Source organism: Trichechus manatus, unplaced genomic scaffold, assembly GCF_000243295.1.
Source record: "Trichechus manatus latirostris isolate Lorelei unplaced genomic scaffold, TriManLat1.0 scaffold00061, whole genome shotgun sequence".
Classification (NCBI taxonomy): Eukaryota; Metazoa; Chordata; class Mammalia; order Sirenia; family Trichechidae; genus Trichechus; species Trichechus manatus.
In genome coordinates, this window is record NW_004443997.1 from 1947490 (window position 1) to 1975147 (window position 27658).

General features: G+C 47.5%; 2 protein-coding genes across 5 annotated transcripts in view; both read left to right on the plus strand.

The window, feature by feature from the left end:
- RNF185 (ring finger protein 185) overlaps positions 1–3572 on the plus strand; it is a 31892-nt gene extending 28320 nt beyond the window's left edge. For both annotated transcript variants that reach the window (XM_023733703.1, XM_004378958.2), the window contains exon 7: positions 1966–3572. In XM_023733703.1, the coding sequence (XP_023589471.1) occupies positions 1966–2063 (98 nt within the window). In that variant the 3' untranslated portion in view covers positions 2064–3572. The remainder of the gene's footprint in view (positions 1–1965) is intronic.
- A 4957-nt stretch (positions 3573–8529) lies between these two features.
- Positions 8530–27658, plus strand: part of LIMK2 (LIM domain kinase 2) — a 59297-nt gene continuing 40168 nt past the window's right edge. The window contains exons 1-2 of one of the 3 annotated variants that reach the window (XM_004378961.2): positions 8530–8653; positions 19981–20080. In XM_004378961.2, the coding sequence (XP_004379018.2) occupies positions 8638–8653; positions 19981–20080 (116 nt within the window). In that variant the 5' untranslated portion in view covers positions 8530–8637. Of the gene's footprint in view, positions 8654–19980; positions 20081–21476; positions 22677–27658 lie in introns of those variants that run through there. The other 2 variants (XM_023733704.1, XM_023733705.1) reach the window with 2 other exon arrangements.

Consider the following 27658-nt stretch of genomic DNA (forward strand, 5'->3'; position numbering starts at 1 on the left):
CACCCCCACTTTGACACTTTGGGATGGGGAGGGGTGGGGCAACCTGTAAGGAGTCAGGGCCTCTCTGTTCTCTGGCATCTCTGGCAGCTTTCCACAGGAAGTGTGGGGCCGGTTCCAAGCCTCAGTCCTTTGAGAACCCTGTCTAGGTGTGACACCCACTGCTGAGTTTCTTCCTCCAGCCAGCTTGCGAGTGCCAGCTGCATGGGTGTAGAGCAGGGTGGTGAGGCGGGTGCCCTATACTCTGTCACAGTCTGACGCCCAGGCCAGATCCTTTCCATGGAGCCTGCAGAGATGCCACAGTCGAGTGAGCTCTGCTCACACTCAGTGGACCCTCGTGTGCTCTGGGCACAGTGCAGGCACAGAAATGACTAGTGTGTGGTTCCTGAGCCCATGGTCCAGCACGCGTCCTTTGAGGGATGCCCACAGCCCAGCTTGGCAGCAGGTTTGCCCTGCCACAGGCATCGCAGGGCCCAGCAGGGGCAAGGGTGCCAGGTCACCGAGACTACTGCCCTGCTTCCCTGGCCCACACCTGGAGCCTCCCCATTGTGACCTTCATGGGGCTGTGGGGCCGCGCACTGAGCATGACCCAGCCAAACACTCACTTGAGGCACCCACAGCAGGAGCTTCCCGGGCCATGCGCAGCACAGCAGGCCCCAGGCCTGTGCACCCGGGAGCCCCATGCCCCACAGACCTCAGTTCTCACTCAACATTCAAATCACATACTGTCCTGTTTCACAGAATGTATCGTGGACATTACATTCTGGACGTTACAGCTGGAGCATGACTATAATCCACTCCTGGGTCATCCTGAGACAGTAATCCACTCCTGGGTCTTCCCAGTTGTTCCCTGCCCCACCCTGGTACTCGACACATAACAGGCAATTGATACGTCTCTGTGGCTAATTTCCTGCATGAATCTATCAGAGCACCCAGCCGATGAATCTAATGCAGCACTAAGTGTTCTTGGGAATGTCCCTCCTCACCTTACCAACCTTGAAAATTTCTGCTTGGTTCACAGGTGGTATTCTCAGAGGAAGGAGACCCCAAAGGGCAGGGCATGCTCTGTTCTGAGGGAAGGATGGAACCCTATGGAGGCAGCAGGAATTTGCCTGGTACCCTGCTTCCCTCGAACCTGGGTTCCCAAGTTAAACAGAGCTCCACAGCCAGGCTGGACTCTGGATCACTCTGTCCCCTTACAACAATCACAAAGCATTTGCTCCTGTCATGTTTGGTACAGTTTCCACATCTTGGATGTAGATTCTCTTACCTTCCTTCCTCCAAAGTCAGGACAGGGATTTGTAAATGGTAGCTGTTCTCAAAACACAGGAGTGGAGACCCAAGTTTTTGCCCCAGTTCTGCTTATAGTTTGCTGTGTGATAGGAGAGACAGGTCACTTTGCCTGTCTGGGCCCCATTTCTCTCCTCTGGGAAAGGAAGGTACTCCCTGCAGGGCTCTCTGAGGCCCTCCTGGCTTAGTGCCAGAACCTAGTAACTCTGTGATTTGGGAGGCAGCGTTGACCTGAGAGTGGCTGAGAGCACAGCTGTGGAGCTCTGCCACTACCTTGTGAACCTCGTGGTCACCTCATAAACCCCTGTGCTGCTTTATACGCACAACAGGAATAATACTATCCATCAAGTTGTAATGTGTACAGAACACAGCACATAGAAGATGCTTAACAAACAGTAGCTTTTCTCTTATTTTCCCCAGGAGCTTTCTATTAGTCGCTTGTCTTATTTGCATCTGCAGGCCCAACCCTTTTAGGATGAATTGGAGACCTTGTCCTCATTGTTACATTGTTACATTTTTGTTTTGCCTGATATATTTGCAGTTAGAAACTTTTTTCAGTCTCAGGATTCTGTTGTTAAGAGGTGAATGCCAATGCTCTTGACTCCTGGGTCAAAAGGGGAGGGGGGGTGTACAGCTGGAGCATTCTGACAACCCCTCTTCTCCCTTCTTTCTCTCCAGCTGTGCCTGGGACACCCCAGTATGTGGACGAGCAGTTCCTGTCACGCCTCTTCCTGTTTGTTGCCCTGGTGATCATGTTCTGGCTCTTGATTGCCTAATGCTGGGCCCCTGGCCTGCATCCACGGCAGGGCCTCTGGACTGGTGACACACCCGCCCCCCCCCCCACCCCGGTGTTTGACTTCCTGGCTAATCTTGACCCCTGGAATCAGTGGGGCCAGTAACACCTCAAGGAGTCTTGCTTCTCCATCAGAGCTTTGGAACTCAGGACCAGTTGGTGAGGACCCCGAGTGTGGCCACTATTGTGAACACCCTGCTGTAACCTCAGGCCTTGGCGTTCATCCCCTCTCATAGGTGACACCATGCAATCCTGTGCCAGCCAGCTCAGCGGGTCCTGACTCTGCACAGAGAAGAGATGGCAAAAGAGAAACTGTCTCAGAGTACAATCTCACCTGAGTCTAATATTTCAAAAACAAAGGGACGAGCCAAATGGTATTTATGGAAACTTTCTTTTATCTCTTTAAATACCCCTTGGTAAGTGGCCTCTGAAGCCAGTGGGCCTCCTTACGCAGAGAGGCTCCTTTCCTGATCCTAGTGCTGCTCTGCCCTCTTCCTGCCTCCTTTTCCTTCTCCTCGGCAGAGCAGCAAGAATTTGCTGTCCCATAAAGATCATGATTGCAGCAGCTGAACCTGGGGTTTGTCCCATCTGTTCATGAATTCACCAGAGACCCAAAGATGTTTCACTGGCTCTGGGCTGTGCTCAGTGTCTTTGGCCCTAGAGAGCAGCTTGAATGGCCTCCTGGATTCCTGGTGTGGATTATCCTCACGGGACATGCGGCTTCACTGATAGATTTCCATCGGCTTTACCCCCAAAACTACTCACATCTGCCTGTCTTCCAGTGGGCATACAGCTTAGGCCACTGCTGAGGCTGAGACTGACTGCTATGCTAGGAGAGAGTTGCAGTGGGATCCAGAGTAACTGAACCAGCAGCCCTGAGCTGAGGCTGCAGAAGCTCAGTGCCTTCTCTCCCAGTACCCACCCACAGGAAGCTGGGGCTTTGTCAAGATGGCCCAGCTGCATGTTGAAGACCACACTCCTTAGAAGCCCTTTATGAAGAGGCAGGGAGGGGGAGAGCTGCCAGGAGCCTGATTTTGGAATGGCTTGATGGATTCCCCCTGCAAACCCCTCGGGAAGCATGTGACCCCAGAGCCAGCAGTCCCTATGATTGCTGAAGCCAGGCAGTGAGGCCTGGGGGGGCCACCAATGATAATATGATGTGGATTCCGTCGTTTGCCTCTAGGGGAAATTGTTCTTCCCAAGCCCTTGATTTGCTTTTTGATTTTACAATCTGCTTCCTCTGAATCTGATGAGGGTGTGTAGTGCCAGGCCAGGAGGACCCTTCACCTGGTGGAATGGCTCTCACTCTGCTTACCAGGCCTCCTGAAAAGCCAGCCTCTTCCTGGAGTCCCCGAGGGTAGGAGGTTAGACTTCCTGTGGAGGCTTCGCCCTCTCTTTTGTCAGTCCAGGCCGCTCTTGCCTCACCCCTGCAATAGCCAAAAAGTGGCAAAAGCCCCACGTATTGCTTTTACCCAGGGTGGCTCTGCATAATGCGGGGAAACCAAGACCTGGAAGAAGATGAGGGAAGCCCTCCTCCCCTCTCCACAGCCCCAGCCCCTCCCCCCATGCGCCTGTCAACACCAGAGTTCAGTGTTTAAACAAAATACAAGTATTGAGTAGGTGGTTCGATTGCCGAATCCATTCTGTAGGAATAAGCTGCCAGCTTTACTGTGTGCCTGAGGGATTTTAAATATTCTTGGGTTACCCACTCCAGTGCCCTTTTTATCACTTTCAGAAACCCCTGAAGTCGGAAGAGCCCCTGGAGTTCCAGAGAGGATTGGTGGGCTCTCTCGGTGCAGTGGCCCCACCTGGTGGTGGGAGAGAGAACTTCAGTCAGATGGGCCCAACAGAAATGGTTTCTAGAAGAAAGTTGTGTGTAGGAAGACTCTCTCAAAATGGAGTGAGCCCAGGAGAGCTCCACCAGCAAAAGCATCCCGGGAACCTCTTAGCAAAGCCAGGTTAAAAATGTGCCCTTTGGATTTAAACCTTATAGGTCCCCACTCATCCTTCGCCAGGAGCTGGGCAAGAGAACTGACTTGGGACTGCTGAGCTAGCCCCAGCAGGGATTCCCCTTCCCACCACGCTGCAGGATCACCACCTTGCCCTTCTGCCAAGGTGGTTTTCCTTCCTTCTGTGTGTGTTTTCTGTTTTTGCAGCCTCCACCCCACCCCACCTCTCACCACCCCATCCACTAGACCAGGTCCTGACCACAGTCAGACAATGACACTGTGTACAGTGGCACATCTTGATCAGTCACTAATTTTCACTGTTGTGAAAGTGGTTTGATTTAGAATTAAACAAATGGTTTTATATTATTTTGAGCTGTAGACTTCTTATCTGTGTCGTAGTGGGTGGGGATAATCACACACTGGTCTGGCCTCTGGGAAGCACCTGTGAGTCCTTGGTAATGCCACACTGAGGAGGAAAGCCTCAGACAGCCGTGGGTAATTAAAGACAAGAAGCGTGGGCTGGAAGCCTGGCTTTATGCAAGCCCTGCCCAAGGTGTGGCCTATCTGACAGGCAGCCCTGGTCCTGACAAGTGCATAGAATTCATAAGCTTGCAAGCAATAAGCTTCCACGATGGAGCTTAGCTTGTGGCTGATCAGAGCCTTAAGGACATTCGTAAGTTAATTCAGTGTCAGCATCTGTCCCTGTTCAGTGACAAGGCAGGTGGATCCCAGCCAAACCCTTCCCCTGGAGGAGGGGGCGTGCCCCTCAGGGAGGTTCCTCATAGCAGGGTGTGGTGCAAGATGGAAGGTGTTGATGGGCTTACAAACCTGTCCCAGCCTTGGTCTCCCTGACGCCAGAGCCATGGGTCATCCCTCTGAAAGGAGTCCTTGTCTCCCTCTTGGACTGCAACCTAACAGTTGGATAGAGTCAAGGTATAGTGGGGAATGCAAAGGTAAGGAGGCAGTACATGTCCTCGGGGAACTCGGAAGCCTAATAAAACATACACAGAAGTCCACGAGGACAGTAAAGCCTCCAAGTACCCATCACTCTACCCCAGTAACCATCCAGTCTTATCTCCACCATCCCCATGCTCTTCCTTTTCCCCCTGCCATGGATATTTTGAAGTAAATCCCAGTCATCATGTCTTTTATAAGTATTTTGATAAGCATCTCAAGGATTTTTTTCAATACAACCAAAATACCATTTTATGTATCTTAAAAATTAATAATAGCTAGTTAACAATCATATATGTAATCCTTGTTAAATGTTTCTGGTTGTTTCAGTTTTTTGTACAGTTTGTTTAAATTGAGATCCAAATCAGATCAATATATTGGTATTGCTCAAGTCTCTTCCATCTGTAGATTCCTGTTTTCTTTCTGGTTTCTCTTTTCTTTTCCTTGCAGTTTAAACTTGTAAGGAAACCGGGTCATTTTTCTTGAGTTTCCCACAGTCTCAGTTTTGCTATTTGCATTACCGTAGTGTTATTTCACAAGCTCCTCTTACGCTGTATTTCCTGCAGAGTGGTTGTTCGACCCAGACGTTTGACCAGATTGAGATTTGATTTTTTTTTGAAGACTGTCATAAATGATGGCATTTACTTCCTGTTGCATCATATCTAGAGGCATGTAATGTCTGGTAGTCTCTGATGTTAGCAGCCATTAATCATTATCTAGAGCAGCACCGTCCAATAGAATTTTCTGCAATGATGGAAGTGTACTATATCTGTACTGTCCAACACAGTAGCCGCTAGTCACATGTGGCTCTCGAGCATATGAAATGTGGCTAATGGACTGAGGAACTGAATTTTTACTTATACATGAAATAACCACATGTGGCTAATGGCTGTTTTATTGGACAATACAGGTTAAGATTAATTTATGGGGGTTACAAAATGATACTGGAAATAAGAGTTCAGAAGCAAGACTGCACTTCTGCGCAGAGTGAGGCAGCAGAATTGCAGAGAACATGGGCTGGTGGTTGTAGGAATGGCAGGGTGGCGCATGGGTAGAAAATGTTCAGGAAGAAGCAGAGTATTGGAGTGGATGGAGTAGGGAAGTAAGGCTGAGATGTAGATGTACTTTGGCCTTTATTTTTTAGGCAATGGGGAGCTATTGAAGGTTTTTGAGCAGGGAGGTGGCAGAAACATACTTTTGGGAGATTAATCAGGCCATCTTAGATGAGATGATTCAGGGAGAGGAGAGACTGGAGGCCCGAGACTGGCTCAGTTTGAAGCAAGTGGGAATGACCCTTGGAAAGTCTGGCCAGACACGTATAGACAAGGACCCTCACGATGGCAGAACCTTGATTTGCTTTTCAGGATCCCAGTCCTCATTTCTGTAGGCTCAGAGGGTTGATTGAGGGTCAGCCAGCAGGATCTGGCCTCAGCAACTGACCAAGCCATGGTCAGGTAAATTGTGAACAGGTGACTTGAGTACTAGAAACCCCCCGTAGCTCCTCTACTTGCCCAGGCCTTTTCTGCCCTCCAGAAGTCCCCCTCAAATTCACAGGGGATTTTGGAGTGTTCTTGTGTCCATATTGGAAAGAGCTCTTGGTTTTATCCTTTCTACAGACGGCTGTTCTTTTCCATTTCAACTTGCATTTCTCAGGATGCCCTGGCTGCTTTGCTGTGGGGTGGAGGGAGAGGGAAGAGACTGACAGGCCTTGCCCCAAGGCTGCTGAGTACCTGGATATCTGGGAAATACAGTGTAATCTCTTTCCATGTACAGGATGAGTAAAATCCATGCCCCCTTCTTCCTAGCATGAGGTGTCTTGTCAGGAGAATCTCTGGCTTCTTATCACTTTAATTCAGCATACCATCTATAATTAGAGATTCCTTGGAAATGAAACCTGCTGAAGAGGGATCCCAGGAGTTAACGAAAGTCAAGCACAGCCCCCAGTATGTTCTGCATACTCAGGATGTCAGAGCAACTTTCCACACCCAGAAGAGACAAATCTGGCCAGCATCCGGTTTGGACTAGATGGTCAAGGCAGGAAGAAAGAGAATTGTGCTCACTGTTGCTTACCCCAGTGGTGAGACTGCTGGGTTGAACTTTGTCCTTGGTTGAGGCGGCCAGATCCATTTCCCTGGGCTCTGGGCCTTCCCTTACTGGGCATTTGGACCCTTTTCCCATGACCTGAATCTGACCTAGGGAAGTGACAGTTGCCAAAGACCCAGCACAACACAATCAGATTGGAGGGACCTCAGGGATCAGCTGACATGGACAACACTTAGCCACATGAAGGACCCTCCCTCAAGCCCTTCCAAGGCTGCTGAGCCAGCTAGCAGCTGCTAGAACCCAGCTGTCTGCTGTCCTAACTCCTCATCCACTGCTCTCTTTTCCACATACCAAACCAAAAACTAGTTGCCATCGAGTTGACTCCAACTGATGGTGACCCCATGTGTGGCAGAGTAGAACTGCACTCCACAGGGTTTTCAAGGCTGTGACATTTTGGAAGCAGGTCACCAGGGCTTTCTTCCGAGGTGCCTCTGGGTGGGTAGGTTTGAACCACCAACCTTTCAGTTAGTAGTCGAGCACTTAACAATTTGCACCACCCAGGGACTCCTCCACATCCTAAACTGGCAGCCCATAGAGCATGTTCAGTTTACAGGTGTGGTTTGGCCTACATGGCATTTAAAAAATATCTTTTAATGTTACCAACATTTTAAAAAGTGGGAGAATTCACCTAATTGTGGATTTTTAGCTTGTCTTGAACATCGGGAGGCCTGGTAATAGCAGGCCAGCATTGCAGGAGGGGGCCTGCCCTTCTTCCAATGGGGCATGCATGTTCCATTTTGCTGGGCTCATTTATATACTTAATTGGCCCAGCAAAGGATCTGGAATACTGGTTGCGGTACCTCCATACCACCTTAACTCAGTGCCAACTTTTTCACAGTGGCTCAGAGAAGTGGCCTCTCTGAGTTGGAAGCTCCTAAGAATCTACCCTCAGTCCTCCAAAGCTACTCCATATTCATAGTCCTGATTCCAAACTGTACTGGAAAGAGCTTTGACTGGGGGTCAGGTGACCTGGTTTCCCAACCCAGCTGTGCTCCAAATGAACTGAGCCATTTTTTGAGGCAGTCTAACTTTCCTCTTCGGTTTTCCCATCTGTGAAATCATGGGCACTACCATTAGGCGCTCAGCTGCTAACCAAAAGGTTGGCGTTTGGAACTCCCTGAGAGGCTCCGCAGGAGAAAGACCTGGCGATCTGCTTCTGTAAAGATTATAGCCAAGAAAACCCTTTGGGGCAGTTCTACTCTCACATGAGGTCGCTATTTGAGTCTGCATCTAAAAAAAAAAAAACCAGAGGCCTTCAGTATTGAGACCTCCAGCCTGCGCAGGATCACTCTTTACAGCACCCACGGAGGGCGCTCCTTACGCTAGAGGGCGTCAGGGTCGATGCAGAGACCGTGCCAGGGGGCGGAGCAGTGTTCTGGGGGCGGGCGGGCCCCGGTGCCAGGTGTGGTTTGGTCCTCCCCGGGCGCCGTAGGCGGTGCATCCTGCACCCGAGGCCGAGATCCTCCCTCGCCTGAGGCGGCGGCGGGAGCTGAGGGGAGCAGCCACCGCCCCCGCCTCCTCCTCCTCCCATTCCTCTGGGCCGTTGGAACCATGAACGCACAAGCGGGTAAGGAACTGCTGCCCGGTCCCGCTGTTATCTCCGAAGTCCCGGCCCGGGTGCCAGAGGGGAGCCGGCAACCGCTCGGAGGTTTCAGGCTGAAGGGACCCTGTGGGTCTAGGCTCCCAAGAAGGAGGACTTTAGGTGGACATGGTGCTCCTCGGAGGGCGCGGGGCTCCGGGAATTGAGAGGTCAGAGCGTCCCAGGGGACAGGAGCTCTGAGGGGCAGCAAGTTGGGGGCCTGCCAGGGGTCCATCTTTCCCTTTGCAGGGAAGTTGAGGGGCCCGAGTTCCCTTGAGGTGCGGGCTCTGTGGAATATGGAGAGTACGGAACCTTTTAATGATGAGGGAAAGGAGAGTGTACCCCTTACCCCTGGTTCTGAGTTTTCTGTGGAAAACGAGGGAGGATATGACTTCCTCGTCGGCATCTAGGGCTTCCCGCGGATATCTTGGTCCCTGAGTCTTGGGGCCTTTTGAAGGAAATAGGGAGTGTGGCCTCCCTTGAGGTTTAGGAAGGGAGTTAGGGGTAGGGAGAGATTGGACCATTCTTCCTGGGGCTCGAAGATCTGTGCTAGAGGTGGGACTGTGAGTCCCTGGGGCTCTGAGCCCTCTCATGGGACCTGGGCCCTCCATTGGCCTCTCTGAGGCAAAGGAGGGATGTGGCCAAGTGCCTCCCGGAAGGGGGAGTTGTCAAATAGTGAAGGGCAGTTTCTGGGTTAGGTTAGCCGCTCCTGCAGTCCCCTCCCAGTCACCTCACACACCACCCGGCAGCTTCCTGCCCTCCCTGCCTGTCCCCCAGCACCAGGAACCTTCTGTCGCTTGTGTTTCCTAACCACCTGTGTGGGTGGTGCAGCCTCTGAGTCCTCAAGGGTCAGCGTCCAGAAGCATTCTAGAGGTGGCAGGAGGGAATTGGGGGTGGAGGTCTGTCCTGGAGGTATCTGCTCCCGCTTCCTGTCTTTCAGCCTGGGGACAGTCACTTCCTCCATCCTGAATACAAGGACCAGGCCACAGTGGGTCACTTCCTCGCCGTGGGAGCATGGGGTTTTTGTCCTCATTTTGGATAATAGACTTTTGGAGAAAGAGAGCTAGGAATGGGAATGCCCGCTCTCCCTTTCTGTCTCTCTCTCTTTTTTTTTTTTTTTTTTTGCTTTCAAGAGTTCTTTAGCTCAAATGATTTTTCCAGCAAATTTTTCTAATGTCTATGTTCCCTGTCTTGAACCTTGATTCTCAGAAACTTGTGAAATATCTTAGAGTTCAATAAAAAAAACTCATTGCCTTGGAGTCAATTCCAACTTATGGCGACCCTACAGGACAGAGTAGAATTGCCCCATAGGGTTTCCCAGGAACAGCTGGTTGATTTGAACTGCCAACCTTTTGGTTAGCAGCCATAGCTTTTAACCACTGTGCCACCAGGGCTGGAGTGCAATAGTGTTTATTATATTTTCTGAGTGAGAAGAAGCTTTCTGGAGGCAGTTTTCTCATTGTGAAATGGACAACATAAAGACTGACCCATTAGCTTGGAGCAGGAGGCTGGACAGCTTTTACATACTCATTAGTTTATGCATCCTTCCATTCATTCAAAAAATAATTGCTGGATACTTCTTCTGTGCTGTAACTTAACTGAGGAATACAGTATGAACAAAACAGACACAGTCTTTGCCCTTGTAGTGCTTACAGTCCTAGAGATGGACAGTAGATAATTGAGATAATAATTGAAATAAGTGCTATCAGAGTGCACCCGGGATGTGGGGAGGGATAGGGAATATTATCCTAAGAAAGACAAGTTTATGCTGATTCCTGAGGATAAGTTGAAGTTAGTCCGGCAAAGAAAGGGCAAAGAACATTACAGGCATAGGGAAGAACATAAAATGGTCCTAAGATAGGAAGACAGAGTGCCTTTGAAGAGCTGAGAAAAGACCAGTATAGCTTTTTTATGAAGAGGCTAAGGCCCAGAAATGAGTTGTCCACAGTCCCACAGCTAAATAAGTGGTGGTGGTCCAATGTTTCATCCTCTCTACCACAGCCACCAGAGTATGGTTGCCTGAGGAGTCAGAGAAGGAAGTGGGGCTTAAACTTTTACTTGTGGTTCTGGTCAAACTGTGTTCCAAGACAACTCAGATTCCTCTTGTGTAACAGGAGAATCAACAACAAAGAAATCAAATATTTACTGAGTGCCTGTGATGTTTAAGGTACTAGGCTGGGCCAAGTTTTACCTCTTATAAATTTTAACATGCTAGAGCAACAGTGACTTTTGAGATAACGTACAGTCTCCTCACTTTACATATGAGGAAACTGAGGCCCAGAGAGGGAAAGTGACTGACCAGGGTCACTCAACTAGTAATAGATCCAGGACTAGCCTAGGTCTTCTCCTCCAGTACTCTTTCCAATATTCCAGGCTGCTTGAGATATACAGGGTCTGGCACATAGTAAGCCCTTAATATTTATGGAAATGAATAATATGTGGTTTGTGCCTTTGAGAAATTCACTGTCTAATTAGGGTAATTCAGAAAAAAACCATGACAAATCAAGAAAAGCTTTTATAAGGCCTGTATGTGATAACACTATGGAATTTCAAAGGTGAGGAAGAACTCTGCATACATTCATTCAACAAGTACATATTGAGTTCCTACTATGTGCCGAGCACTTCTAAGGAGCCCTGGTGGCACTGTGACTAAAGCGATCAGTCGACTGCTAACTGAAAGGTCAGTGGTTCAAAACCACCAGTGGCTCTGTGAGAGAAAGATGTGGCAGTCTGCTTCTGTAGGGATTTACAGCCTTGGAAACCTTATGGGATCACTATAAGTCGAAATTAACTTGACAGCAGTGCGTTGGGTTTGGGCCAAGCACTTCAGGGCTCTGGGAGTTATAACCCCAAAAAAAAAAAAACTTGCTGTTGAGTCTATTCCGACTCTTAGAGACCCTATAGGACAGGGTAGAACTGCCCCACAGGGTTTCCAAGGAGCGGCTGGTGGACTCGAACTGCTGACCTTTCTTATTAGCAGCCAGACTCTTAACCACTGCCAGGGCTCCAGGGAACAAGATGCACCAAATCCCTTCCTTCATGGAGTGTATGTTGTGATGGGTGATGGGGAGAGATACATGAATATCATATGTCAGGGATAAATACTTTGAAGAGAAATAAAGCAGGATAAGGGGATAGAAAGGTCCCTGGGTGGTGCTAACAGTTTGCTCTCAGCTACTAACCTAAAGGTTGGTGGTTTGAACCCACCCAGCAGTGTTGTGGAAGAAAGACGTGGCGGTCTGCTTCCGTAAAGATTACAGCCAAGAAAACTATGGAGCAGTTCTGCTCTGTAACACACGGGGTAGCCATGAGTCAGAATCAACTCGACGGCAAGGGTTTTTTTTTTTGTTTTGTTTTGTTTTTTAAGGGGATAGGGAGTGGTGATGTAGGAACAGTGAGTAGTCAGGGAAGCCTCTCTGGTTAGTGACATCTGAGCAGAGAAATGGAGCAAGGGAGTGAGCCATGTGGATATCTGGGAAAAGAACATTCCAGACCGAGAATAAAAGAGAATGAGCAAAGGCCCCGAGCTGGGGAATTTGCTTGGCATGTTTGAAGAACAGCAAGGAGTCCAAGATGACTGCCACATTTGGTTAGGGAATGCTTCATGGAGGAGGTAAGATTTGAGAAGTCTTAGATAGGTTAAAAAAAAGGGAAGGGGTGATGATATCGTGGTAGCAAAGAAACTGTGAGTAGGGTACAAAGGTAGGCAAGTTTCAGAGTCGTAAGGGATGGTAAATTGATATGTGTGGTAGAGCTGTGGATTGAGAGGTGGTGGTGGTGGGGGTCATAGGAAAGGGAAGGTAAGACTGAGGGGGTGAGTAAAGCCAGACTGTGGAGGGCTTTAACTGCCAGGCTGAGGTTTGTGGAATTTTCTGGTCTGCAGCAGAGATCAGACGTTTAGAGGCAGGAAGATTCAAGATGTGGGCATATTGCTTTTAGAATATTATCTGGCACTAGTGAGTAGGATGGACTAGACAACAGTGAGGCAGGGCACCAGTCTGGAGGTAGAGGTGGGTACAGTGAGCCTTGGGCTGGGGTGTGGGTAGTAGAAATGGAGAAGAGGGCAGCAACCAGTGGGAGATGCATTGTGTCATGGAGAAGTTATTGGATATGGAATAGAGGAAGCAGGGTAGAGTATGAGAAAACCACAAGGTTTCAAAGCTGGATGGAAACCCGTCATGTTAAAGGAGCTGTGTTAGGCTTTCGTACATTTAGGGTGGGTTTTCTGCATCTTCTGGAGGCTGAGCTGATTCCCAGCCGGGGACTGACTTCTCGTCAGTGCAACCTGGGGGGAGTTGGGGCTCAGTGGCACTGCCGGGGGCAGAGGGGGACCACCCTTAGCCTCACTTTGGCATGCCAGTGAGAGCCTGGAGCTGTGGCATTTTCTTACAAGGTTCTGATTCCTCTCTCTCTTTTTTCTCACCTTTGACCTTCTTTTATACTTAGCAAGAGTTAGACTCTTACCTATTAATTTATATCCAACAGCAACTAGAACGTGAAACCATTGCCTGGTTCCATTAAAGTATTCCTTGAGCATCCACCCTAGGTTTCTATTTTGTCAGGTGTTTCTACCTGTAATTTATTTTTCCAGGAAGGAAAGTCTAAAAAGTAGTTGAGAACATAGGCTTTGGAGTCTTGGAGACCCAGGCTGTAATTCCAGCTCTAACACATTAGCTGAGCATTTCAGTTTCCTCTTCAGTCAAATGGAACAGTTAATAGTCTTTCAACACTAGTCCTTATTTTATAGGATCTTTGTATTAAGTTAGTTCATCCTTGCATAGTGCTTAGGACACTGCCTGGCACATTATAAGGACTCAAAGTAGTTCTGTTTTCTTTTCCTATCATTAACAAAACTGGTAGAGAACCGCCATATGGAAATATATGAGTTGGTTAACCAGTTCTCTGATAAAGAGATTCTTTGCAGGCCTTCCCCTGGATAAGAAAATGCCTACTCATTCACAGCTAAGTAAATTTATGGTTGAAAGTGAGAACCTGCATGGCTGGAATGCCACAGGAACCATCTGTCTCATTTATTTCTCTACAGCATATCGTATTACTGTACTGTGCTCGCCCCACGCCCAGCACCTGGTTTGTCCGTCTCCGAGGAGTGTAATTTCTGAACATATCCCTGTCCCTCAGACTTCGTGAATACTCACCAAGGGCCCCAGCAGTTCCTGGCCTAGTCTGTGCTTCGCACATGGGTACATAGAAAAAGTTTGCTGATGTTGTTATGAAAATGTTTCCTTCAGATGTTAGAGATAGTGTATTCAGCTCAGCCTTTTCCCCAGCCAGCCTCCGACATGTTCAAGAAGGAAGAAAGAAAAGCTATCCACGAAGCAGTTGCCAATTAAGTGCCAGGCACTGCAGCAGGTATTTTCACATCCATTGTGTTATTCCTTTTAATCCTCTTGGTAATCCTGTAAGGTAGGTGGTATTATACTCTTTTTAAAGATTAGGAAACAAGCTCAGAGAGGTTAAACGATTTGCCCAAGGACACAGAAGCAGTGACAGAGCCAGGATTCAAACCCAGGTCAAGTTCTTTTACTTGCTCCTCATACATTTTTCATAGTAAAACTAAGGAAGGGCAGGAGCCCTGGTGGCACAGTGGTGAAGAGCTACGGCGAGCTATGGCTGCTAACCAAAAGGTCGGCAGTTCGAATCTACCATCCACTTCTTGGAAGCCATATGGGGCAGTTCTACCCTGTCCTATAGGGTCACTATGAGTCGAAATCAACTTGACGACAATGGGTTTAAGGAAGGGCAGAAGAGAACAACAGGCAGAAGAGAACAACAGCAAGAATGAAACCTTCTGAGATACTGGTGTCTGTCTTAACCTGAAAATGAGAGACTGCTGGTTTGGTGTCACGACTCACAGAGCTGGAAGGAATCATTTGATCCCTCTTTTTACAAGGAAGAATCTAAGAGCTAGAGTTTAGAAGCTCCTTAGTTTATTATTTCTTTTTTCCAGAGACACTCCCTTTAGTAATGTTTGGTAAGCTAGTGAGGAGGAGAGCCCTTTGGGACACATGGGAGCTTATCTAGAGGAACGTTAATCATTGTGTTAGTCTTATTGGTAGCCACTTCATTAAAATGTGATCTTTCCTCTCTTGGCTGTTCCCCACCAGCTGCTGCCCTGCCCTTCTGCTTCCTGCTTTGTTCCAGATTTATATAACTAACCCATCAGTTCCCAGGGGACACAGTGGTTACCATACTTGTTTTATGCTGCCCTACACTGACTGGGATTTTTCCTGGTTCTCATTGTGTGGTGGAACGTGAGAAGCATCAAAGATTTTTCTCAAAAAGGTAGGATCTATGCATGTTGGTTCAGGCTAGCATTGTGGTCTCATGAGCTCAGTGCTTGGAGATTTTTTGCCACTTTGAAGCCTGGCAACCTAGCTCTTAGACCACATTTAAGATGAATATTGGTATGTTGTGGGAGAAGCATTGGCTGAGCTGGAGTACCAGGTCAAGCCCTTCCCCTGAGTAGCTGTGTGGTCTTGAGCAAGTCTCAACTTCCCTGAGGCTGCTTGGGGTAATAGAGTGCAACTAGCCTGGTAGTCTCAGAACATGGGCTTTAGTTCCTCCTGGACCAGCGGCTTTCACTAGTTTTTTGATGGTTGGGCAACTCGGTCCCCCTAAATCCATTTTTCTTTCAAAAAAATGAAGAAGTTGGATTAGATTAGATGATATTTAAAGGTCCTTCCAGCCTTACCATTCTGCCATCCTAGTGCCTGCCCCCATGCATTCACTGATAAGACAGTCATATCACCAGTTATTAAGCTGGGAGAGAGAAGCATATATAAACTGATATATTTTATACCAGGATTCAGAAGATCCTGAAGGTGAGAACCTTTGTAATAAGCCATTTGTTACAATTCTCACCTAGTTTTCATTGCACATCTGCTACCTGTTAAAACCAGTAAATTCCACTAAGGTGTAGGTCAGTTTTCTGATTACTAACCACCTGATAAGGGCCCCTTGTTTGAGACTGCTGTGAACATTTACTTAGTCAAGCTCCCTTTCTAGACTCTGATGATCACTAGCCACTGTTGATAAGTCTGCAAATATGAGAGGTAAACATTGTCCAGAGATAGGGTGAACAGCCTGTACAATGAGGAATTTTCCTGAAGAACTTTCCAGGCAGATAGAATGGACTCCAGATTAGTCTTCCTTTGGGCCTCACAGAAATCTCCAAGACTTCACAGTATTATCTTTCTCTTACATTTCCCAGAGTAAAGGTTGGAGGAGAATTAGGATCCTCCACCATCAGGACTATGAAGAAGCTGAGAAGGCCCAGAGTGTTCTATTGAAGAGAATGTTGGCTTGGGAAGCTGAGGACTCTGGGTGAATATCCTGGCTCAGATACTTTCTAACAGAAAAACAGCAGATGCGTAACAGATAGACTGAGGTCTGCGTGTCTACATGAGACTTTGTCAATAAGTAGTCACCCTGGAAGGAGCCCTGGTAGCGCAACGGTTAAGTGCTCAGCTATTAACCAGAAGATTGGCAATTCAAACTCACCCTGCGGCTCCACAAGAGAAAGACCTGGCAGTCTGCTCCCGTAAAGATTACAGCCTAGAAAACCCTGTGGGGCAGTTCTACTCTGTCACATGGGGTCACTATGAGTCAAAATTAACTCAACAGCACCTAACAACAACAGTAACCCTGGGAGCCAGAACACTTAACTCTAGTGGAATCATCCCTGCCGACTAGTGGAGCTTCTCTTTGGAAATTACCTTTAAAGCTGGCAGCCCTTCTCAGTTGGATTTGCCACACAAAGGATTGTCTGTTCTGTACCAGGGCCTTAGAGATACAAAGATGACCAAGATGGGATCCTTGCCCCTCAGAGCTAGGTAGGAAGGCTGAAGGAGACAGAAACACGCACAGTGAACTGTAATTACGGAACAAATGATATAAAACTGGTGTAGACAAAGTGGAAACGAACACTGCCTGCCTTTGGGGGACCATCAAGGAAGGGTAAAAGTTTGATTAAGTATCCTAAATGTAGAGAAGAGCTTGAGGTATGAATGTCAGGATGTAAGAACCTGAATGTGTGGCAGGAACAAAAAGCAGATCAACATGAAACCAGAGACTCTCTTTGTAAGGGATGATGAGAGAGAAAAGTTCTTTGGGGCCACCTTGTGGAGGGCCATTCCTTCCTTCAATAAATGTTTATTTAGGGACTGTAGTTGGCCAGGGGCCAGATTTGGTTCCCCTAGTCCTTTGGAGGAAACCCTGGTGGCATAGTGGTTAAGAGCTATGGCTGCTAACCAGAAGGTCAGCAGTGTGAATCCACCAGTTGCTCCTTGGAAACCCTATGGAGCAGTTCTGCTCTGTCCTGTAGGGTTGCTATGAGTCAGAATTGACTCAACAGCAATGGGGTTTTTTGTTTTTTGTTTTTTTTTTTTCAGTCCTTTGGAGGAGCCCTGGTGGCACGGTGGGTAAGATCTTGGCTGCTAACCAAAAGGTTGGCAGTTTGAAACCACCAGCTGCTCCTTGGAAACCTGTGGGGCAGTTCTACTCTGTAGGGTTGCTGTGAGTCGGAATAGATTCAACAACAATGTGTAGTCCTTTGGAGGGTGCATAGTTGTTAAGTGATAGAATTCTTGCCTTCCATGTGGGAGACCCTGGTTCGATTCCTAGCCAGTGCACCACAGGTGCAGCCACCACCCATCTGTCAGTGGAGTCTTGCGTGTTGCTATGATGCTGAACAGGTTTCAGCGGAGCTTCCAGACTAAGACAGAAAAGGAAGAAAGGCCTGGCAATCTGCTTCTGAAAAGCAGCCAGTGAATATTCTGTGGATCACAACAGTCCAATCTACAACTGGTCATGGGGATGGTACAGGGTTGGACAGCATTTCTTTCCATTGTACATGGGATCTCCATGAGTTGGGGGCTGACTGAAGGACAGCTGACAGCAACAACAGTCCTTTGGAGCTGGTGGACTAGTTCAAGAGATGGCCGACTTAAATAATGTGTGACGCATTTGGATTCCTGCCTCAGGTTCTTGATTTTGTACTCCTAGTGCTCAGCACAGAGCAGATGCTAACTAGGTGTTGATTGAATGATTTTGAGTTTCTCAAGACCAGAGAAAGCAGGGCAGGCTCTGGAGAGTGTGGCAATACCAGGTTACCTTGAATTTCCTCATAGTAGAAAGTCCTGATCCTTTCCGAGTTTTGGAAACAGCCAGAAGTCAGTCACGAGCCAAGATGTTATGTTGTTGAGTAAGTGGGTGGTCAGGTTAGAGAATATTCTTCTTGGGTTAAAAAGTAAAAACAAGAAGTGAGGTGTGTCTCTGATGAGATTTGCTGGGGTGGGGTGGGGCATGGCAGCTCACTGACTTGAAAGCCCTTTTATGTAAGAGTTCCAAAAATGTTGTAGACAGGTACCTCCAGAACTGGGGAGATTCAGCTGGATGTCTGTTTGATGTTGTGTTTATTAAAAACTCTCTCACTAATTATCTCTTCTGTTGTCTGTAACTCGGCCTGATCCTGAGTCAGTTTCTCAGGCTTTCTGCCTTGGAGTCTATGAGGATGATGGCTCATGCTGTGGCCACTACCACCCTGACACCCAAAAGTCAAAAAGAAAAAGATCCCTCTCAAGAGTTTGAGAATTTCAGATCTGGGAGGAATGTGTGTTGGTTATCTGTGTCTTGTCACTGTGGAACAAGAGGAGAGGAGCAGCCAGGTTGAGGGGCTATCTTAAAGTCTTCTGCCAGCTTGTTGAACTCTCCACCAGGGTATGAGGAGGACAGCTGTCTGTACACTGGCTGCCCTGGAATGCTGCTGAGCAATCTTGAAGTGCCCTGAGCCGTGCATTGTCTATTCATGGCCACTGTGTCTGTGAAATGGGGTTTGGTGACTGTCACTGTGCCCGTCGCCAGTCTGGAGTTATCCAGAAAGAACAAAGCTGCATACATGGCGTGCACAAGAGAGTCTTGTAACAAGCCTGTCCCACTTTCTAGGGCTGAGTCAGGTACCATGGCTTGATCTTAGCTGCCCTCTTTATTTCAAGAAGTTGGCATCTGAGCCATGCCAGGAGAATTGTTTTTTGTTCCAAGCATCTTCCTTTTGGAGGGGCATAGACTGTGTTTTTTGCCCATGCAGATCCTTCCACCTGCACAGCCCTTCCCTGCCCTTTCTCAGTCTTTGTTAAATCTTCCCCATCTTTCAAGGCTCAGCTCAAGTGTCAGCTTCCTTTACAAGACTTTCCTGGTTCCCCTAGTTGGAATTAGCAGGAACTACCTAAGGTGGAATGGAAAGAGCATGGGCTTTAGAATGAGCCAGACCTGAGTTTGAATGATAGATCTGCCACTTTACCTATTCCCCCACCATGCCTGCACCTGAGTTTTGGTTCCCTCATCCATTAAACGAGTATAATAACACCATGTCTCAAAGCATTCCTCATGCTGACATATAACGATAATACCATGTCTCAAAGCATTCCTCATGCTGACATATAACGATAATACCATGTCTCAAAGCATTCCCCATGCTGATATATAATAATACCTACCTCACAGGATTGTTTTGAGAATTAAATGAGATTGAATCTATAACAGAACATAGCACAGTTCTTGGCATATAGGAGGTATTCAGTAAATGTTTGTTCTTTCCTTTCTATACCCTTAACTGTTTTTTCTCTGAGCTATAACAGCACTTTGTTTCTACCTCTGAAATAACACATAAGTGAAAAATTACAATCTGGAAGAGTGGTTCTTTCCCAATGGATTTGCTCCTTGAGAAAGAGCTCCTTGAGGCCAGGGATGTTGTTATCCAACAGTCCCCAATGTAGAGCTTTGCATCAAGAGGACCCATGATGTTGGTTGAATGAATGAGCTCCTGGACTAGATGATGGAAGATCTGAAAACCAGGGCTTTTGAGGAACAGTAAAAGGCAGTAACATGTTTAACTCAGAGAAGAGAAGTGTCTGGAGGCTAGCTAGGAATAGTTGTAGGGAGAGCCGACATTGAAAAGAGGGAGACCCTGCTCATTTCTTCTATCCAGAGCTATAAGCAAGGGCTAAAAGTTCTAAGAAAAGGCAGGTTTTGTCTCAGTAGAAAAAAGGCATAATCAGCTTTTTTGAAAAAAATGGAATGAGACTATTGTTGAAGCCATAAATTCCCTGGCCCTGGGTTGGTGAGCAGAGGCTGGATAAGTGCTTACCAGAAATCTTGTAGAGGAGAGAATTGGCCTTCTAGCACAGTCAGATGTGATTCCTTCAATATGAGATTCAGTGGCTTAGTCTTATATTACATGATAGGAATCCTGCCTCTTTCCCCTTCTTTGGGCCTCAACCTCTTGGTTTTGTGTGCAGGTGAAGATTCCTGGAGGTGTCGGGGTTGTGGGGACCATGTCACTCCCAGCCAGAGGTTGTACAGGACTGTCAACGAAGCCTGGCACAGTTCTTGCTTTCGGTAAGTTGGCCTGTCCTTCTGTCTTTTCCAGTGCACTACAGGCCAGGCCCTAGTTCACGTTCCAGCGAATACAGAAACAAACTTCTGACTCGAGAATTTCAATCTCAGTTGGGGGAAAGGAACGTGCTGAGAATACTGGGCAAACCTCAGGTGTGACCTCTATGAGGCCAGTTTAACATGGCCCTCGATGGGGGAGGAGCCGCAAATGGGCCAGGTGCAACTGGAGGCAGGGTGGGGGAATGGGAGGAGCCCTGCCCAGGGTTGCCTACCCTCTCCACTGCTGTCAAGTCGATTCTGACTCACAGCGACCCCATAGGGTTTCCAAGGCTGTAAATGTCTATGGAAGCAGACTGCTGCATCTTTTTCCTGCTGATGGTTTCGAACTGCTGAACTTTCTTTCAGTTAGCATTCATTTGCTTTAACCACTGTGCCACCAGGGCTCCTTAGGTTTGCCCAGGACCCTCATTTTATAGGTAAGGAAACCAGGGCCCAGAAAAGGTGACTTTCCCATAGCTGCACTATTGATAATGCAGGCACCTTAAGGGCTGTTTGCAGCTAGCTCTTCTTCACTGCAGGGGGCTTCCCTGGGTTCTTGCTTTCTGTTATTAACTTTATTTTAGATCTTAGATTATTGTTTTGAGGCAGCTTGGTGTTGTGAAAAGAACAACAGCACATGGTAGGCACCCACTGAATGGTTATTCCTTTTCCCCACAAGACTGGAATCCTCAAGGGTAGGAGCTTGTCTTTGTATTTTATGGAACATAAAACAGTGCCTGGCCCATAGTCATTTGATGTTGGTGGAATGAAAGGAGCTGTTCACTCTGGAGTATGGGTGGGCATGTCTGGCCCCAGCGGACTGAAGTGATGGGACTGTGCTTCTGTCCTGAGACTGAAACAGAACTGTAGACAGGCGCCATATGCCGTGGATTCCAGCTCCCACACATAGCTTTTGTCCCAAAGCATCCTCTATGCTGATAGCAAGCAATTTGGTTTGACCTGTAAACTCTTGCCTCCACCCGGGAACTATATGGGGAGTTGGCCTGGAGAGATTCTGGCCTCTGAGAGGAGAGCTGGAGAGGAACCAGCATTGTTCTGCCCTTTCAACTCTAACTCGGAGCTCTCAGATCTTCTCGGTGGATCTGGTTGCCTTGGTTCCTCCTCCTTTTTTCCCAAAGAAATTGATTCTGCCTTTTTTGTCCAGTTTCCTATGATAGGATCAAAGCACAGAATTATAAGGGACCTTATAGATCAAACCTTTGTTTATCCCGTTCATTTTACAGCTGAAGCTAGTGGACAGAATCAGAACCCAACTCTTTGAGTTCCCAGACCTGGTCTTGCCTTGGCATCCAACCCATATGGTCACATTTGTTCCTGGTGTTTTTCCTGCCGCCGCCCCCCCCCCCCATAAGCCAGGACAGGGTAAAACAAGTCTTTGGAACTTATGCATTTTCCTAGAATTAAAGAACTTCAAAACTAGAAGGAACCACCTACTGTACGGTATAGCCCCTGCACATCAAGGTTGAGAGGCCTGAAACCAAAAGCACTTGCTCAAGGTTACGCAAACAGGCTGTGGATGGCAAAAGCTGGACTTGCCACACACCCACCCACCCACACATATATGCACATAAAGAAGACATTGCAGTCTCATGTGTTTTAGAGTAGGACTGTGCTCCACAGAGTTTCCAATGGCTGTCATCTTTCAGAAGTAGATCACCAGGCCTTTCTTTCAAGGCAATTCTGGGTGGATTTGACCACCGACCTTTCGGTTACTAGCCGAACACTTAACTGTTTGCACCACCCTTCAGCATGGTGGATAAGAACTGCACGCTGTAGAATGAGATTGTCTGTTTTCAGGTTCCGGCTTTGCAGCTTATTAACTGGCCTTCGGTGACTTCCCTGTGCTTCTGTAAAATGGGGATAATAATACTACTCATACCACAAGGTTATTGGGGAGGATTAAATGAGATAACTTATATAAAGTGCCTGGTGTAGCACCGGAAACATGTTGTTAATTGCCGTCAAGTTAATTCTGACTCATGACAACCCTACATGTACACAGTAGAACTACTCCATGGAGTTTTCAAGGCTGTGACCTGTTGGAAGCAGATTGCCAGGACTGTCTTTCGAGGCACCCCTGGGTGGGTTCGAACCACCAACCTTTCAGTTCGTAGTCAAGCGCTTAACTGTTTGCACTACCCGGGGAGTCCCACCTGAAACATAGAAAACCCTTAATAGTCAGCAGCTGTCATTCTTCTACTATGTTGTATTGTATCTATAGGTACCTACATTTATCTCTCTTATTACATACTCATTGGTCATCTGACACAGAGCCTTAGGGATTAAGGGCAACTTTGAACTACCCTGGCACAATTAAAGCAAAGATCGTGCCTGTGGGAGAAGTAGGGCATCAGCCCTATCTGCAGCTTCACGTCACAGACAGAGACTGTTGAAGGAGCCCATCTCCTGACTCCTGAACTTTCCCACAGAGAGTCCAAGTAGATGACCAGTGGAGCCTGGTAATTTGCCCTGGGGAGACTGACTGTTTTTTGGAGTCAATCTGACTTTTGTCCACATTGGAGGAAGATCTTCAGGGCTGGTAAGGACTATATTTTTTGACCCCAGAAGTAACCTGGGTTAGGAGGAGCTTGGGGCATCAGCCTGAATGGTCTTTGAAAGTCTCTTCTACCTCAGCTCGTCTGTGACTCTGATGAGTCTAGAGCATCTGAGTGTAGACTGCTGGAAACAGGACCCTTCCGTTTCCATGAAGAAATTCATCCTTCATGGCCCTCTTCCAATCTTGCTTTTATCCAGCTGGGCTACAGTTACAATAAAGGAAATGGCTTTTCTTCTCCCCCGCCCCCACACCTTTGTTTTCCTAGTCACAGGGTGGGGCTGGATATTGAATGGAGAAATTGCCTGGGTTTGGCCCAAACTCCTCCCCTCGCCTCCTCCTTACACTATCCCATTGCCCTGTCTGGAGCCACATCCGTAATCCTGCCTCTGATAGCCTTCTGCCCAGTTCTCAGGTGCTTAGCACAATAAGAAGCCATTTAAGGCTGGAGCCTGGGACTATACAGTGGAGGCTAGCTGACAAACGTCCGGGAAGTAGCCCAGTCATTAACTGTGCTGGTGCAGTTGGGCACCTCACCAGTATCCTTCTGATCTCCTAGACCCAGACCCGTGGCTAGCCAGCCTTCTTTTTTCCTCTCCCCAGCCTTCCTGACAGGCCTGTTCTGACTCTGAGTACCTGTGGCCTTCCCGTTCCTTGGGCAGGGCCATTGGCTCTACAGCTGGGACCATTCTCTCTGATGCTGTCTGGCCTGGCTCCCTCTCACTGAGGTGGCCAAGAAAGCAGCTGAAGTGCCTGCTGTTTATAGCTGAGGATAAAGTGTATAGATATGAATGGTGACCTGGCTTTTTGGCACATCTGCAAACCTGAAGAGCCTCGACAGATTTTCTGACGACGGACCCTCATTGGTGGTGCTTGGCCAAGGAGGAGGGAAAAGCTGCCCCTGTCAGTCTTTATGGCCCGGCCAGGGTCTGTATTGCTTGACCTGATTCCTAACATCATTATCAGAGGGAAACTCCACCACTCTTTAGGCTCCTGGGAGCTGTTCCAGGCCTCCTTTCTCAGAATCACAGGCACAAACTATTTGAGCTTTCTCTTTTGAGAAGTGATTGCTAGTGACTATGCTCTAGAAATGCGCTCAAGCAGATAGAAGGCTGTGGTCACTTCATCAGGCAACAGAGTATTTCCGCTAAATTTGTGACTACAGGAAGACTAGTGAAGAAATGGCACACGTAGCAGCCAGAGACTGATGTAATGGGCTAACTGACAACAGAGTATTTTCTGTGATGCTGAAAGCTACGCTTATTTTCTCACCCCACCCCCAACTCAACAAGCATGTTATAATTATAGTAATAGGTGCCATTTTTGGAGTGCTTACTATGTGCCAGACACTGTCCTAAGCATTTCACGTGCATAATCTCGTTTAATCCTTACAACAGCCCAATAAATGTAGCACTGGTATTACCTAGTTTACAAATAGGAAAGTGGAGGTTACTTGCTTAGTCATAGAGCTTGTAAGTAGCATAGCTGGGATTTGAACCCAGGCATTCTAAATCTTTGCTTACAACAGTCTCTTTGCCTTCCTGAATATGGGCAAGTCATTTAGCTTCAGTGAGACTCAGTTTCCTTCTCTGTAATACAGGGGTAAAAACACTGACTGCCTGCCACACACTGGTGGTGTCAGATAACATTGAATGGTCTTGACTCAAAGGCTTTATAAACTCTCTAAAGTGTCAATAAAAGTGCTGTTCAATTTCTCCTGGGTCCCCATCTCCTGATATGGGAGTCACCGGAGCAACCCTGCCATCTGCTGTTGTACTATTGATGTTGCTGCTGCAATTCTTGACCCAAGCTTTTGATTCTGCCTGCATCTTTCTCCAGAAGGTATTTGCTCATTTGTCCAGTTTATCTTTAAGGAAACAGGCAACCAGCAGGTCATTAAAGCTGGCTGTTGGACAGGAGGCTGGGGCCTTCCTGCCAGAGGAGGGGAAGGACAGCCGCCTAGGCCTTCCTTTGCTCTAGTGAGGTACTCCAACATGACACAGAGTGGGACTCCTAGGATGTAGCAGCAGCATGTGGTCTTCAGCGTTCCTTGATCCTGCTCTGTTCTTTGGGAAAAGAGGCCTAAGACTACATAGAGGCCCCACAGCTTCTGTCCAGGGCGGAAATGGAGAGAGGCAGAGAGATGAGGGTGGGGCCAAGGATGAATGACTGATATTTATTAAGCATTGTATTGGGAGCTTCATTTAGGTGATCTGATTCAATCTTCACAATAACCCTGTGATCCCCATTTTATACTAAAGCCATGGGAGGCCCAGAAAGGCAAAGTAACTTGCTCAGGATCACACAATGCTGATATTTGAACTCAGGTCTTTCTGGCTCCCCAGAGGGTCCTCTTTCCACTAACACTCCCAGGAAAATCTCAGTGGAAACTTGGACTCAGAAGACCGGGGTTTGAGTCTTAGCTTAGCCAGTCACTGGGTAACTGTGTAACTATGGGCAAGTTCCTTAGCCTCGATTTCTCTAGAAACGTTTAGAATGGTATAATGTGAAGGGTTAACAGCAACACATGGCAGCATTGTGCTTCTTATATATTAACTGTCCACATATAGTTTTGACCATCATCTGCTATATTAAGAGCACTGAATTGGGCACTGTTAGGGATACAGAGTTGATATACTAGCCTGGTCTCCTAACTGGCTCCCTCAGACAACTGGCAACAGGTAATAATAACATGGAGAATCCTAAAGTGGACTCCAGCCTGGCTTCCATTCAGTCAGTCCCCTGAAACAACTTTCCCTTAGAGATGTTCCAGAGGACAGCCTTGTCGGTCAGGCCACTGGCCACTCTTCAGTCCTAGTCTTACATGTTTGACAGAACTGCGTTAGAGATAGTAGAGGAAAGTAAATAAGAGTTTGGAGTCACGTGCTTGGGTTTACATCCTAGCGTCACCACTGACCAGCCACCTGACTTTGAGTCAGCTGTTAAACCTGTTTGCCAGTTTGCTTATCTATAAAAGGTGGAAACAATGATTCCCACATCAAAAGATTGTTAAAAACAACCAAAACCCACTGCCTTCAAGTCGATTCTGACTCATAGGTAGAAACCCTACAGGACAGAGTAGAACTGCCTCATAGGGTTCCCAAGGCTGTGATTTTTACAGAAGCAGACTGCCACATCTTTTTCCTGCTGAGCGGCTGGTGGGTTCGAGCCGCTGACCTTTCTGTTAGCAGCCAAGCGCTTAACCACTGTACCACCAGGGCTCCTTCAAAAGATTGTTTTTAAAAAAAAAAAAAACCCATTGCCGTCGAGTCGATTCTGACTCATAGTGACCCTGTAGGACAGAGTAGAACTGCCCCATAGGGTTTCCAAGGAGCACCTGGTGGATTCGAACTGCTGACCTTTTTTGGTTAGCAGCTGTAGCTCTTAACCACAATGCCACCAGGGTTTCCCAAAAAATTATTACGCAGGTTAAATTTGACACGTAATCAAAGCTCTTACCACAGTACCTGGCCATGGTTAGGAGTTAATAGATGTTAGCATTTATTATGAGTGTATTTGTCAGTCTTGAAACCTTCTCTTCCCTTGGCTTCCATGATATTCCATACTCTCCTGGTTTTCCTCCCACCTGTCTTGCCATTCCAGTTGGCTTACCTCCTCTATCCACCGGTGAGATGTTGTCATTTCTGAAGGTGCTTGCTCTATTTTCTCCCTAGACAGTCTCACCCACGCCTGTGGCTTCAGTTGTCCTGCACACACTGATGAGCCAAAGTAAATATCTCCAACCCAGAACTCTTCACTGAGCTCTAGACCCATATATCCTGCTGTCAACTTGACATGTACATTTGTGTGTTTTACAGGCACCTTAGACACAGCTGGACTTTTGGTCTTCTCCCCCAGAACTGGGTCCTTTCCCAGTGTAACTTATCCCATTGAATGGCACCACCATCTACCCACTGCCCAAGCCAGAAACCTGGGACTTCTCTTTGATGCTTCTTCTCTCTCATCCTCCATATCCAAGCCTGTCAGTTTATCTCCAGATTGTATTTTGAACACATCCACTTCTTTGCAGTTCTCCCACCACCACACTGTTCCAGCCTACCATCATCTCTCATGTGGACTGCTGCAGTAGGCTTCTGTCTCCCCACAGTCACTCTGTCACCCCCCAGTCCATTCTCCACAGAGCAGCCTGCGTGAGTGATCTTTAAATGTATACGTATGTGTGTGTGTGTGTACATATGATGTATATATAGCTGATCGCATCTCTCCTTACTTTTACACTACCATGACTTTCCAGTGTTCTTGGGTAAAGACCAAAGTAGTCTACAGAGTTCCCTGTGGTGCGGCCTTCCCTCATCTCCATAGCCTCCTGTTCTCTGTACTCCAGCCTCATTGCTCTTCTTCACAGGGCCCAAAATGTACCCTCTTCTCTTTTGACAAGGGCTTTGTTCATGCTGTCCCCTCTGTTCAGAATGCCCCCCTCTCTCTTTTTGCGTGCTTAATTAGGCAAAAATAATTGTCAAAAATAATAATTGTTCACTCTTCAGGTCTTTACCTGGATATCTCAGCAAAATAGTTATCCTCACCCCTGAAGATTAGGTCAGGTCCCCCATTTTATGCTTTCATAGACCTTTCCTTGAAGCTTTTTTTGTAGTTTTAATTTCACATTCATTCATGTGATCATCTCCTTAATGACATCTGAGACCTCTAATCGTTTGTAAGCATAACTAGATCAGGGGCCATGGGACTTTTTGCCCCTCATTGTGTCCCCACTGAGTTGGCATGGGAGGGCTATTTCTTGAATGAATTTCCAGAGCTGGCCAAGAGATATGATGTAAGTGAGGCCTTCCCCTGCCCTTCCCCTTCCCCTTCCCCACAGCCTTCCCTTATAGCTACCGAGGCTGCAGTTACTGTAAATGGCAGGGAGCAATCAGTTCCGGTCATTGACCATTTTGGCAGATTGCCTGCAAGTGTAGAGGTGATAAGTTAAAGCTTTGTCTTCTGCCCCG